General features: G+C 38.8%; 1 protein-coding gene across 1 annotated transcript in view; it reads left to right on the forward strand.

Moving 5' to 3' along the window:
- Positions 1–14,255, forward strand: part of AFF2 (ALF transcription elongation factor 2) — a 485,141-nt gene that overhangs the window by 315,129 nt on the left and 155,757 nt on the right. Inside the window, exons 5-7 of the mRNA XM_053580856.1 lie at positions 5,895–5,981; positions 13,529–13,565; positions 13,859–13,910. Of these exons, the coding sequence (XP_053436831.1) occupies positions 5,895–5,981; positions 13,529–13,565; positions 13,859–13,910 (176 nt within the window). The remainder of the gene's footprint in view (positions 1–5,894; positions 5,982–13,528; positions 13,566–13,858; positions 13,911–14,255) is intronic.

Here is a 14,255-nt window from a genome sequence, read left to right on the forward strand (position 1 = left end):
TTCCTCTCCTATCAGAGACCAGCAGAGCTTCCTACAGGCCAGTTTGAAACTGATAGCAGATTGAAGGCTAAAGGGACGATTTGCCTGGTGCCCTCCTGAGACCCAAATCCCTGGGCAGCCCTTCCTGTACCCCAAGGGCCCTGTCCCTTATTCCCTGGCAACCCCAACGTCTAACTTCTTCATACCCCATTTGCTCCTCAGAAAACTGTTAGGGCCTGTGGATACAAAGGTTCTAAATCATTTATTCAAAAAAATTAGGTTTTCTAGCAGGTTATTAGTCCCCAACACACACACACACATGCTTTTCCTCTGGAAGGAGGAGGACCTTTAACTAAAGAAGCAGATTTGACCGGGACATGGGGATACATGAATTCAGTGTTTTCAGGTATTTTTTAGTTTTGAAGAAGGGAAGATGGGAGATTTCCTCATCCTTAGGTTACTGCGATTGGTAGGTCTATTCAGTATACATGGTTACAGTCCTATCATAGGACTTTTGGGGAGTATATGCCCTATGGGAAAGAAATAAAGAAAAGAGCCCCTCCAAAGAATGACTGAGGTCAGTTACTAGGAACAATTTAATTTGAAGTTTATGTGGAAATAAAATTTAACCTGATTTTGTGGATTCATTCTCCTCTTCAACCGTATTTTTATTGTAAAACTCTCAGCTGTTCACACTTACTATTCTTAATCACAGGATTTATAAATACTTCCAAAATTGCATTTACCATATTCTTGGTCTTTCAGGACAGGGAAAGGAGAAAGGAGTACAGGAGCCCCGTCATCTTGAGCCCCTGGTGGAGCCTAAGTTGGCTGGTTGCTCAGCAGAGGCCACAGACTCAGACTGGTACTGCCATCACCATGCTTGTGGGGCTGGTAGCCATGAGCTGTGAATGTGTCCAGCACTCTGTGGTTTCCAGAACACATAAGTTAGCTCACTTCCCTTTGTGACAGGCCTATGACTTAGGCAGAAGAAGTAGGGGAAGAGATTAACAGCATTGCCAGCTGGGAGAAGGTCTGCAGACCATCCAAGCCAAAGACCACATATTGTAAGTAGCAAAACTGAGGTCCAAAATGGGCAAAACCTTGACTGGGTCTACTCAGATTTTGGCAGAGCTAGACTTGAGTTAAATGCTCCCTATCTTATTATTAGTCCAGGGAGCTCCTCAATATATTGTTATATATTACTATAACAATAACAACGACAATGCTAACGAAATATGTGAAGTACCACCATCATTTCCATTTATTGAGATGGTCATTTGAAAAGATGCTATAATCATCTCTTCAGTTTGAGCTCTTTAAAGGTAAGAATATAACATTTATGTGTAACCTCAATACATATTGTGTAAATAGCTACTATGTGCCAAGTTCAATGTTATTCTCTAAAAAGAATATATACACAACACAGGCACACACACACATATGCTTACACACACACTGTTGCTGTCGCCTGCACTACTAAAGACTTTCCCAAATGCCTGGCACATTGACTGTCTCCCACCACTATGTTCCCTGAGCCCTTCCACATGCCCTTTTTGATGAGATTAGTGTGTTAAGCAAACTGAGCTCTTAAAGGGAAAGTAACTGATCTTATCATTTCTGCATCCTAGTGACTGGCATATAACAGCTATTCAGTGAAAGTGAGTAAAACAAATGTGGGGAATCCATGAAAAAGATCCTGCCATTTACTGTGTGGCCTTGGACAAGTCACCCCACCTCTTCATGTCTTCAGTTCCTCATCTGTCAAAATGATGTGAGGCTAGTCCTAGCCTCTTTAGTTTGTGGTACAAAAAGGCCAATCAATTACTACATACTAGGCACAGGAGATACAAAATTGAATAAGGTAGGTTTGTGACAACCAAGTAGTTATTAGAAATAACAGCCAGACACCTCCATGTTTGGTGACTATGAAATGCATTTGAAATTAGCAAGGCCTAGAACATAGACTGCCTTCTGCCCCTCGGCCTGGGAAGTACCCAGATTCTTAGTCTAAAGTGGGAAAATCAGGACTACCTGCAAGTTGTTTGGGATTTGTTAGAGTCCTAACCATGAGCCGTACTGTGGATAATGTGGTAGAAAATTGGGCCTTCTGTGATTGTTCTCGGTTTGACCTTGGAGGCTTTGCATCATGCTAAATTATGTGTCTACCCATTATTAGAAGTTACACAGAATGCTCTGTAACTTGTGAAACTTATTCTTTTTACAGTACAAAAAATGCATTACTTAGTCCTTTCTTCATTAACCATTTTAGTCTTACAAAGGGGAGACACATTTGTTATAGTAAGGCTATGTGTAAGCCACCTCACCTCTTGGAAGCTCCATTACCCCAGTTGCCCAGAAGGAAGATGAATCCCTGCTCGGGCATTCTCTCTCCCTTCTCTCTCTCTCTCTCTCTCTCTTTCTCTCTCTCTCTCTCTCTCTTTCTCTCTCTCTCTCTCTCATCAAAGGGCATTTTGTGGACGTTCAGACCAATCTCAGATGTGTGTGCCCATGTGCATTAATGTTCATCAGAGGAGAGGGGCTGCATAGTAAGCAGGACCTCATTCCTACTCGCCAACTGAGTGAAGCATTAGTGTGGTTAGGTAAGGGTGCTTAGGTGTTCTTATCTTGGGAATAGCAAGATCATAAAATAGATTAATATCCTTCAAGTGTTAATGAAAAGCATAACAATGGAATATCTGCTGTGAGCTTGCCACACTTTACAGGTCTAACTCATTTTGAGAAATGAAAGAACTTGCTCCAAATCCCTTTGCTGAAGACATTCTTTCAGGAAATTATGTTCCTTTCAACTCTGTCCTCCCTACTGTAATCAAATGCATCAGAGGTAACATGGGCACAGTGTGCTGTTTCATAAAATCACCTATCTTCAAATATGGTTTGAAATTAGTTATAATTGAAAATGCAAAAGTATGTGCAGTCCCAAGTGGATTGGCCATCAGGGTGGTTCAATTTGCTGGTAATTCAAGATACTGCCACAGAGTAAATACAGAAAACCTAAGGGGAAGCATGCACCTTTGAGAAATGCCTGCATTCTTCCTGAAGTCTAAAACTTTGAGTACACCCCAAAGCACTCCTTTCCCAGGCTGCGCTTACTGCTCATTGTTGACTCTGGCTAAATACCAACTATATTTTATTCATTTAAAAATAATTGATTTTAATTGAAAAATAAAATTCGTATATCTTAATGGGGTGAAATGTGATATTTTGAATGTGTATATACTGTGAATGAGTAAATCAATTTTCCATATTCATTGCCTCAAATACTTTTTTATAGTGAGAACATTTAAAATCTATCGTCTTTAATTATTAGAGAAATGCAAATCAAAACCACCCTGAGATACCATCTAACCCCAGCAAGAATGGCCCACATCACAAAATCTGAAAACTGCAGATGCTGGTATGGATGTACAGAGAAAGGAAAACTTTTACACTGCTGGTGGGGCTGCAAACTAATACAACGCTCTTGGAAGGAAGTCTAGAGAACCCTCAAAGAACTCAAACTACACCTCCCATTTGATCCTGCAATGCCATTACTAGGCAGAAGAAAAAAAATCCTTTTACCATAAGGATACTTGCACTAAACCACTTATCACAGCTCAATTTACAATCGCCAAAATGTGTAAACAGCCTAAATGTCCATGAACCCTGGAATGGATTAGCAAGCTATAGTATATATAAACCATGGAATACTACTCAGCCATTAAAAAGATGGAGACTTTACATCTTCTGTATTAACCTTGATGGAAGTGGAACATATTCTTCTTAGTAAAGCATCACAAGAATGGAGAAGCAAGAATCCTATGTACTCAATTTTGATATGAGGATAATTAATGACCTAGTACATGATGGGGGAAGGGGGAAGAGGTGAACAGAGACAGAGAAGGAGGGAGGGGGGTGGGATGTCCTGGTGTGTGACACACCTTTTGGGGGCGGGACACAATTATAAGAGGGACTTTACCTAACAAATGCCATCAGTGTAACCCTGTTCTCTGTACTCTCAGTGACTCCCCAACAATAATAATAATGATGATGATAATAATAAAATCTACTGTCTTAGCAATTTTCAAGTCTACGGTACATTATTATTCACTCTAGTCACCATGTTGTATGGTGGCTCTTAACATATTTCTCCAAACTGAAACTTTGTACTCTTTGACCAACATCTCCCCACCCACTCACTGGCACCAAGCTCTATATTTTAAATGGTCTGACTATTTGGAGCACCAGCCTTAATCAGGAAACGCCATCTTCAAAGAGATCATGGAGTGTTCTAAAAACACAGGGTAATCAGAATTCGGTTTGAAACTTTTCTCACGTAGAGTTACTTGGGGACCAGTTTTGATGAGCACATAAGTAGGATTTGTCATGAATGTTATCAGCTGGATACAAATGCACAGCTCAAAAACACTTGGAAATAGTATTCTCTAAAGTAGGTTAAGCATCTCCTCTAAATCACATATGCATTTTTAATGTACACTTACCTACCCCTTTTTCAAGAGTGCTAGGTAAAATTCAATCTGTGTCAGTGCTTGTTTGAATAGTACTTACAAATTCTGCTTCAGCAGTGCCACTGTGAATGAATCTGTGAAATATCTCCTTGCATTACAGCTCTTCAAACATCAAAGATTCTTTTTGAACTGGGTAATTATAGAAGGGAAAAAAAACATGTTGTAGTGCTACCTGAGAGTTCTTATTAATATTGCCTTTGAAATGACTAATTATGTTTCCCATAAAGACTGGAAGAAAAGTATTATATAACTTACTCATTAAAAAGGACTCTCATAAACTTTCATCTCGCAAACCCCTCCTCAAAGCCCTCCTTTATTTCTGTCATTACATTGATATTTTTTTTGTTTGTTTAATGTTTATATACAAAAATGTTTGATGAATCCAACACACGCTGACTCCCTCCTGCTTGACAAAATTTGTCATCTTTCTGTTGCTGGGATTTTGAGCATGTGATTTAATTATCCTTGCTCTGAGGGTACGGCATGTTGGCCACGTGCCCTAAGACTCAAGCAAGATTTGAACAGCACCTCTTTTCAAGCTGAGTGTTTGAAAGAGCTGAGAAGGTGCCCCTGCTGATAACAGAGAGTGGGAGCCTGAGGGGCTTTTCCTGTTTTGAGACGTGAACTCACAAATACACTGTGTGCACGGCTGGGTGGAATGAAGCTACCAATATCATACTAGCATTGTCTATGAATAAGAAAGCATTCTCAGCTGTCTTATCGTTGCATGGAAAAAATCCACCATGCCAGCGTGGCGTGCAGCACATGTCACTAACTGTTGGATGAATATGAGGGGGCAGGCACTGAGCTGGCAGATGACACTGGGAATAGGATGCCATGAGATAGAAGAGCTGCAGCAGTCCTCCTGGGAGTAACTAAAGACCGTGGCAGAGCGCAGAACTTAAGCATCAGAAGAAAAGTTGAAGTTTCTCACTAAATGAATAAAAAAGCTGAAAATGTCTCATCCCAGAGAAGAGACAAGATAGGAGATAGGATTGCTGTCTTCCAACAGCTGAAGGTGTGTTATGTAAGCAAGGTAGATGTGTTCTGTGCACCCCGGAAGTATGATCTACAGGTGGAAATTTCTAGAGGACAGAATTTTAGATCACAAAGAAGACTAGTCTGACCAAGCTGTCTCAATATGGAGCAGGTTGCTTCAATCAGTAGTGACCTTCCTGTTACTAGCAATGGATAAGCAGATGGTGGATGCTTAGGCAGCCATGTGAAGCAGGGGGTTGGACCAAATGACTTTATGATCCTCCTGCAGAAATATTAAGGCCAATTAAGTCAGCAAGTATTTATAAAGGGCTCATTATATTTAGTGCCAAGAAAAGGGTTGATTTTCTAATTGCCCGGAAATAAAGTTGCTTTGTTTTTCCTTATCAGGAGATGACCCATTCCTGGCCTACTCCTCTCACTGGCATACACACTTCTGGAAACTCTGAGCAGAATACATTTTTCATCCCAGGACAGGTCAGTCTTCTTCCTTCCTCCATTTTCCTTGATCTCATTTTAATTGTACCAAACTTCCAACTGGATTCTTAATGATAAAAATGGCCCTGGTCTACCATAAAATTTGCACCCTCTCAACCCTTGGGATGGCAATATAAACATACTTTGTATTGAAAGAGAGTCTTTAAGGCAATATTTACACAGGCCCTGGCATCCATAGCTTACCACCTGGAGCATTGCCACTGTCCGAGTCATTGTGCTTACAGTGAAGGAATTCATCCCTTAAGAAACAGCAAATGGATGGTTGGACAACATCATCCAAGGTTTTACTCCACTCTAATGAACCTATTTTCATTTTTGTATGTCCCTTTCTAGTCTCTGCTCACCAGCACACAGATCTTTAAAAACCAATATATCACTTTGATCTTTTTCTTCTACAGGTCTATTGGCAATCATTTCATAGAATTTTTTCTTCATCTGCTCATAGTAAGAATTTTTTATCACCATTAGTTTTAAAAATCTCCGGGCATAGCTATTTTATGTACTTTAAGAAATGTCTTCCTTCCTTCTTTTCTTTCTTTCATTCATCCACTTGTTCAGAAATCATTTCCTGAGGGCATACAATGGGCTTCAAATTAGGAATGAAGAAAACCACAGGTAGATCACAAAACAAGTAGAAGGGCCTTTCTTCCTCTCTAACTTCATAGATGATACCAGGCTCAGAGAAATATCCTACACTCCCCTGGGGAGTTGAGGAAGTGCTCACTACTGAAGTGACAACATTTAGAGGATGGTTAGAATGCTGATAGGTGGAGAAGTCAAGATAAGAACATTCCATGAAGAATACCAGAATAAGCAAGGTCGTGAAGAGATGTGAGGTCGTGGTGTGAACCATATGGGCATGAGACCTCGAGTGGCTGGATTAGAGTTTGCATGATGGGGAGTGAAGAGAGAGCAACTCCAGGCAAGTCGGTGCATCTCTTTTAAAGGCCTTGGATGCCACCCAAAGTGGGACTTTTTTATAGAAGCTTGGATTAATTTATAGAATAACATCCAATCAGATCCTTTTGTTTTTAGGGTCATGATTTTGACATTAACACTGATCTAAACTCTGTTTAATTATCCCCTCTCACCTTTGAAAGGGGTCAGAACGAAGTAAGTAGTGACCACTATGGTCCCATATGAGTATGTGGTATTCCTTCCCACAGCCCGCCCTCCCCCTTCAGGCTGCCATGGACATGGGATCTTCCTTCCCCGGCACCTCTAGCAAAGGGAGCAATCTATCCATTTTAGGCAGTGTTTTTGGCTGTGTTCCCCAGTTATAGAGATAATTTGTACAAGTTCCAATTCTGACATTTACAAGTGTGTACAAAAGAACTGTTGTTTAAACGTGCTTTTGTAGTAAGTGCACAATTTGTAATCAGACATAATTTGCATTTTCTGCCAATTATCTGTGCTGCCATCAACTCCGTGATAAAGGTGGAAGCGAGTTGGGTAACATGGCAAAACCAGAGTTGTTACACACCCACTCTTTTATTTCATTTGATTCTTGCCAAAATGTTGGTTTGAAAGAAGAATGCATTTTAAATAATAACATCAGCAGCACTTGTAATAGTACCACATGCCTCTCCTCATTCTAAGCACTTAAGGTAGAGTAGTTTAATATACACTACAGCCCAAAGCAACTGGTAATTTTAAAATAACTACCAGTTTACAGAAGAGAAAACTGAGGCACATAGTAGGTCAATAATGTGCTCTGGAACACAGTTTCCTCATCTGTACTATATGCATTGCGTGTGTGTGTATGGATACTATATGATCTCAGTGAACTTTTTTCAGTTGGAATGGTCTATTATTCTGTAAATTTGTTAAAACAAATACTGCTGCTTGAAGTCTATCTACACTGCAAAGGACCATCCAGGAAAATTCTTTAAGTTGACTTATCAATCCCAAATTGAAGACGTCATGTTTTCTCATAGAGATGGGGAAAGCTCACAAGGGAGGCAGTAAGTACGTGCTAAGCAGAATCGAGGAGTAATCATAAGTCAGTGGAAGTTCAGTAAAAGCTTACGGGAGATACACATTCTGTAGAACAGAAGTTGGCAACCTAACATCCATAGGTTTTTACATTTTCAAATGGTTAACCTTTAAAAAAGAAAAACTTTATATTCTAGGAAATAATATGAACATTAGTGTGGATTCAAATTTCAATGTCTATAAATCAAGCTTTCTTGGAACCCATCCATGCCCGTTTGTTTGGGTAATTGTCTGTGATTGCTTTCACAGGACAATGGCAGAGACAGCTGATTATGACAGAGGTGATATGGCTTCCAATGTTCAAAGCATCTACTATCTGGCGCTTTGAAGCCCAAGTTAGCCACCTCTATTTCAGTGTTTTTCAAGAATTTCCATCTAATGGCATGCATGAAACTTCCAAAACACACTTAAATTACATTGATCAAAAATAAAAAAGGGGGGGAGTAAAAAAAAGAATATATTTACTGTGCTTTGAAGCTCTTTTGGAAATAATGTAATTAATGAACTTTAAAAATTTTGGTGGCACACCTAAGATCCTCTCCCAGCACAGCAGTGTACTGCATCATACTGGTTGAAAATCACTGCTCTAGTTCTTTTTTTTTTTTTTTTTTTTTGTTGCAGTTTGGCCAGGGCTGGGCCTGAACCCGCCACCCTCGGCATATGGGGCCAGTGCCCTACTCACTGAGCCACAGGTGCCGCCCATGCTCTAGTTCTTATAGAATCTCCTGCTTGTAGGATTATTGGCAAAGCTATTATTTAAAAGAGTCTCACATAAGTTTCTGAAAACAATTTCACATCATTTTATTCTACTGCTAAAAGTACATATGTGACATGTCTAGGAAGAAAGTACACAGGTCAGAGTCTGGAATTTTAAAAATTTTGTATTATGAGGCTGGGCGCAGTGGCTCATGCCTGTAATCCTAGCACCCTGGCAGATCAAGGACGGTGGATTGCCTGAGCTCATGAGTTCAAGACCAGCCTGAACTACAGCGAGACCTCATCTCTAAAAATAGCTGAGCATTGTGGTGGGCACCTGTACTCCCAGCTACTTAGGAGGCTGCGGCAAGACAATTGCTTAAGCCCAAGGGTTTGAGGTTTTGCTATGAGCTGTGAAGCCATAGCACTTTACCAAGGATAACAAAGTGAGACTCTATCTCAAAAAAAAAAAAAAATTGTATTATGTGGGTCAGGCACGGTGGCTCATGCCTGTAATCCTACTACTCTTGGAGACCAAGGTGGGTGGATTGATTGCATTCAAGACTTCGAGACCAGCCTGAGCAAGAGCTAAAAAAAGTATACTAGCAGGGTATTGTGGCAAGTACCTATAGTCCCAGCTACTCGGGAGGCTGAGGCAAGAAGCTTGTTTAAGCCCAAGAGTTTGAGGTTGCTGTGAGCTGTGACACCACTGCACTCTACAGAGGGTGAAAAAATAAAAATTTGTCTCAATAAAAAATTTATATTATGTGCATTCAAAATTCCTGTATGAACAATGCAGATTATTTTCAAGACCAAGCTATAATAAATGTAGGGTAGGAATGTATGAAACTTGGTGATAGACAAAAGTGCTTCATTTGTTTGGATTTCTGGTTTAAAAAAAAGTCATATCTAGATTACATTAAATACCGTATCAAGAATACATGACATCAGTTTCTCAGATTCTGTGAACAACACAATCTTCCCATTTGCTTCATGCATTGCTTCCGCGTTGCCCTGGAATGACCGATTGATTGGGTCTGAAGTCCAAAGTATTTCAATGAAGATTTAAAAATTCAGGCTTACAGGGCTAGTACAAAAATTTTATGTTATGTTCTCTGTTAGATATTTATTTATTTATTTGAAACTTATTTAGGAAAATATTAAACAGGACAAAAAGCACAAAGAAAATAAATCTTCAAATTAATTTCAGCAACATGAAAAGCATTTGCTCTCCACAAAACATTAGTTCAGACAATATAAACAGAAAGACAAGCCACAGATTGGGAGAATATATTTGCAAAACTAAGATTTTGTATCTAGAATGTATAAAATACTCTTAAAACGCAGTATTTACATATAAGATAGACAACCCTATTTAAAAAATGAGCGTAAGACTAGAAACTTCAAAAATGATCAATAAACACAAGAAAAGGTAACTCAACAGCACTAGTCAATGGAAAAGGCAAATAAATACCATATACTTAGGATGGATAAAAAAGGAAAACGAAACATCTGACAATACCAAGTATTTTTAATACTGTGTTCCGTATTTTGACTGTGGCGATGTTTTCATGAATTCACATATCAGGTACATCAAATTGTACGTTTTGAATGGATAGAATTTATTGTCTGTAAGTTATGCACCCAAGAAGTTGATTAAAAATAAGCCTGTGGAAGAATAAAAGTTTATTATCTTGAAGGACCAGTGATACAAAGGTGCTTAAGTTCTTGCTAAAGATGACATTCTTGAAGGAAATGAAACTGGGGTCAGATTTTGGTTCTCAGCCCAGGTTATTCTCTCTTCCAATTAGATCGTGCTGTTGTCTATTATTTGTTTCCATGACCTCAGGTAAAGTACCCTATACAAATTCAGATTCATGCACATAGGGAAAAGTGTTAAATTTCTCCAACAAGGTAATGTTTTTGCTATTTGAGCAAAAGTGCTTTTCAGAAATAAAACCTATACAGTTCAACCCCTTAATGCACGTTGTTAAGTGTTAGAAATCCTAAAAAATAAAATTATTTCTTTATTGAGATGAAAGGCTGGAAAACTCATGTTTGAATATGTGCTCTTATTTGAATTATCCTTCATTTATTCTTACAGTGAAATCTTAATACCAGTATCAACTATACTGTGGTAGTAGCACACAAGTAATTACAAAAAAAAGCACACAAGTAATTACACAAGTAATTACAAAATGATAAAATGCCCTCTTGGATAAAAACATCAATTTTCAAAAAACCCTAGTTTTTAAGCCTAAGAAAAATCCAGAGAAAATAAATGTAAAATACATAGGAAATGAAAAATATTAAAAATATTGACAAATGCACATCCTGATTCCAAAAAGCATTAACTCAACACATTCTATGCATTTTCTGATTCTCCCTAAATTCTTTAGCTAATTTTAACCCACTTGCATTATTTAAGTCATTTCAGAAAAGTTTGCCAGTGGTCTCAGAAATGAACACCAAGTTAGGTGTCCGAAGTTCTTTACGCACATCCCCGAATTGTATAAGTCCTCTCACCTTTCCATTCCTACACACATCTATTTTACTCTTTATATATACTTCAAATTTACTCTGTCTACAATTAGGGAAGGAAAAGGAAAATGAGGAAGCTATCCTAAGAGATTAAAATGTTTCCCAGTGAGGAACAAGACATAACTTCTCCGGGGAAGTGTTTTGACATCACTGTTTGGGACAAGACTAAGGGTTTGGACCACAAGAGGTCAAGTCTCAGGACATTCCTTTCCCCTCTTTCTCCTGTTAGATATTTAGTTGGATTGACCTTAGAACTTATCATTTAATTTCCTGAAAGTATAAAAGCCCAAATGCACCCTGAACCTTTGTAATAAAATCACTTAAAGATAACAGATGGAAATACTTGTATGTAGTTACTTAGATACAAATTATTAACAGCTTATTTGGCACTCTGGGAAGTCTGACATTCTGGATAACTGAAACTCTTGAATAACTGAAATGTATGGGAAGAATATAATAGAAATGATTTCGAAAGGTAACTCCTATTTTCCTGACTTTTTTGAGAGATTACACTGAGCATACTTTAGGCTTTCTTCATAACACATATTATTATGAGCATCAGTTATTGTACTACACTGTAATAGTATACTATTCTGCAATTGTGCATTTGGGGAATATTAAGACGGATAGGAACACTTACTTCTATAATAAATAATCATAGAGTGTTGTGCTTTTTAAGTTCTGACTTTGCTTGGTGATTTTCAGTGTATTCCTATGCTGTTGGTTTTCACATGCTAATGTTCCCACTGCCTGTGCCTCCAGAAGTCTTTCACCTTCCTCATCATCTGTGATTTGTTAAGGGGTGAAAATCAAATATTCAAATTTTTTAGAGACCTTTGTCCAAAGTCAGTTTTCAACCACGGAGGTTACAGACAGTCTTTCAGCAGCAAACTTCATGGGCTTTATGACAGCTCTTTAGCCTAGAGGTCTTTTCATTCTTTCTTTCTTTTTTTTTTTTTTTTTGTACAGACAGAGTCTCACTTTATGGCCCTTGGTAGAGTGCTGTGGCATCACACAGCTCACAGCAACCTCCAACTCCTGGGCTTAGGCGATTCTCTTGCTTCAGCCTCCCGAGTAGCTGGGACTACAGGTGCCTGCCACAATGCCCGGCTATTTTTTTGTTGCAGTTCCGTCGGGCCGGGTTCAAACCGGACACCCTCCGTATAGGGGGCTGTTGCCCTACTCACTGAGCCACAGGCGCCGCCAGAGCCTAGAGGTCTTTTCCACCTCTTGTTGAATTTGTGGTAGTCTTCTACAGTGGGGATCTTACCAGAAGACAAATCTCTTCAGCAACAGAATCATGCTAAATAAATCAGAAAGTTCACTTTCAATTAAGGCACAGTGTTATAGTCATTGCTTACTTTTTAAAAAGATAAATTATGCAATCTATGATCCGGGCTTTGCTGTAGAGGGTGTCAAGATTAGGCTTACTAAATAGATTGCTTTCAGCAGTGATTGATATAACTAATTCTTGTATTGACTTGAATTCATGTTCTCCAGTTTGGGAATGCTTGCTTTGCAGTATGTACCAAGCCTCTCTTCCATCCACAAGGTGCCGTGTGTGTCCTGAACGTCACTGTAATGCTTCTACTTTCATGTTTTGTCAGCCTCTGCACAGGTGTGCCACATTCCCAGCAAGCTTGGTGTGTGCAAGTGCGGATTTCTCACCACAGTGAATGAATTGTGTGTAGGGTGACTTTCCAAACAAATTTAAATTCCTTTAAATAATGCAGTTCACTAATATCTCACATTGCTTCTTATATTTCAACCAACTCATAATGAAGTTTTCAGAACACTTCTCTGTACAAAGTGAGGTCCATCTATTGCCTACGTGTCAGAGTGAAGGTAAAGCTATTTCTGTGAAAGGGAAAAATTGAGCAAATCGATAAATTATGATCTTGTTTACACTTTTACTAAAGGAAAAAGACCAAACTTTGTTCAAACCAAGTTCCCTTTACTTCCTTTGAGGCATCATTGCCTAGCTACGTGAGAAATTATACACTCGAATTTCACACATATGGGTCATTCGTTCCCATGTTGCACACATTTCCAAAGAGACAGCAGTATTCCTTATCATTCTGATAAAATGGCAGTTATGATCATGACGCAGCAGGTTTAGCTAGCAAATGTTCATCCTTCAAATAGAGCTACAGACAGAGCCTAATTAATGGAATTGTTAACAGTGGTTTCCTATTTGCAAACAGTCAAGTTATATCTATAGCAATAACAGATATACCTCTCCTTCCAACTGTATTGTTTAAATAATGTCTGTATCTATGTGTTGTTTCTTATAGGAATCCCAACATCTGACCCCTGGATTCACCTTACAAAGTAAGTGCTTTTGAAAAATCCTTTTTAGTCCAAATATTCATTTCATTTTCTCCTTTACCTTTCCCTCTTTCCTATCTAAAATTATTTAACCACAAAAGAACAACAATAACAAGAAGTTATGTTATAATATATTGTGGTACACTCAGTTGATTCCCTATTTGTCTATAATGTACAGCAGGAAAGTGTGAAACTGCATAACTGACAGGGCTACGTGTCTGGAGACCAATTTAATTCTGAATGATCATTTGTCAGTAGAAACATGAGCAGTAATTATTTGTGTCCTCTTTTTTCAGAGTGGAGTGATCCAACTAGCAGAGTGTCTACAAAGTCAGTGTCATTCAAATCGTGAGTACTAGGTTTGCAAACCGGGCCTGTTGGGGGGCATTTGGCAAGGAAACAATGGCTCAGTGCTGAGCTGAACTTGTTCTCTCTCCTGTTCCTTGAAACTGTGCACCTCGACTCATAGTAATATGTAATTAAGTCAGGGTGGAAGAATCAGATTCCCTATTGTTTTAGTCTGTTCAGGCTGCTATAACAAAATACTATAAACTAGGTGGCTTATAAAGAACAGAAAATTAGTTCTCAATGTTCAGGAGTCTGGGGAGTTCAAGATTAAGGCACCAGAAGAAACGATATCTGGTGAAGCTCTATTTGCTCATAGAAAGCTGTTTTCTCACTCTAATTTCACAA

Source organism: Nycticebus coucang, chromosome X (genome assembly GCF_027406575.1).
Source record: "Nycticebus coucang isolate mNycCou1 chromosome X, mNycCou1.pri, whole genome shotgun sequence".
NCBI classification, from domain to species: Eukaryota; Metazoa; Chordata; class Mammalia; order Primates; family Lorisidae; genus Nycticebus; species Nycticebus coucang.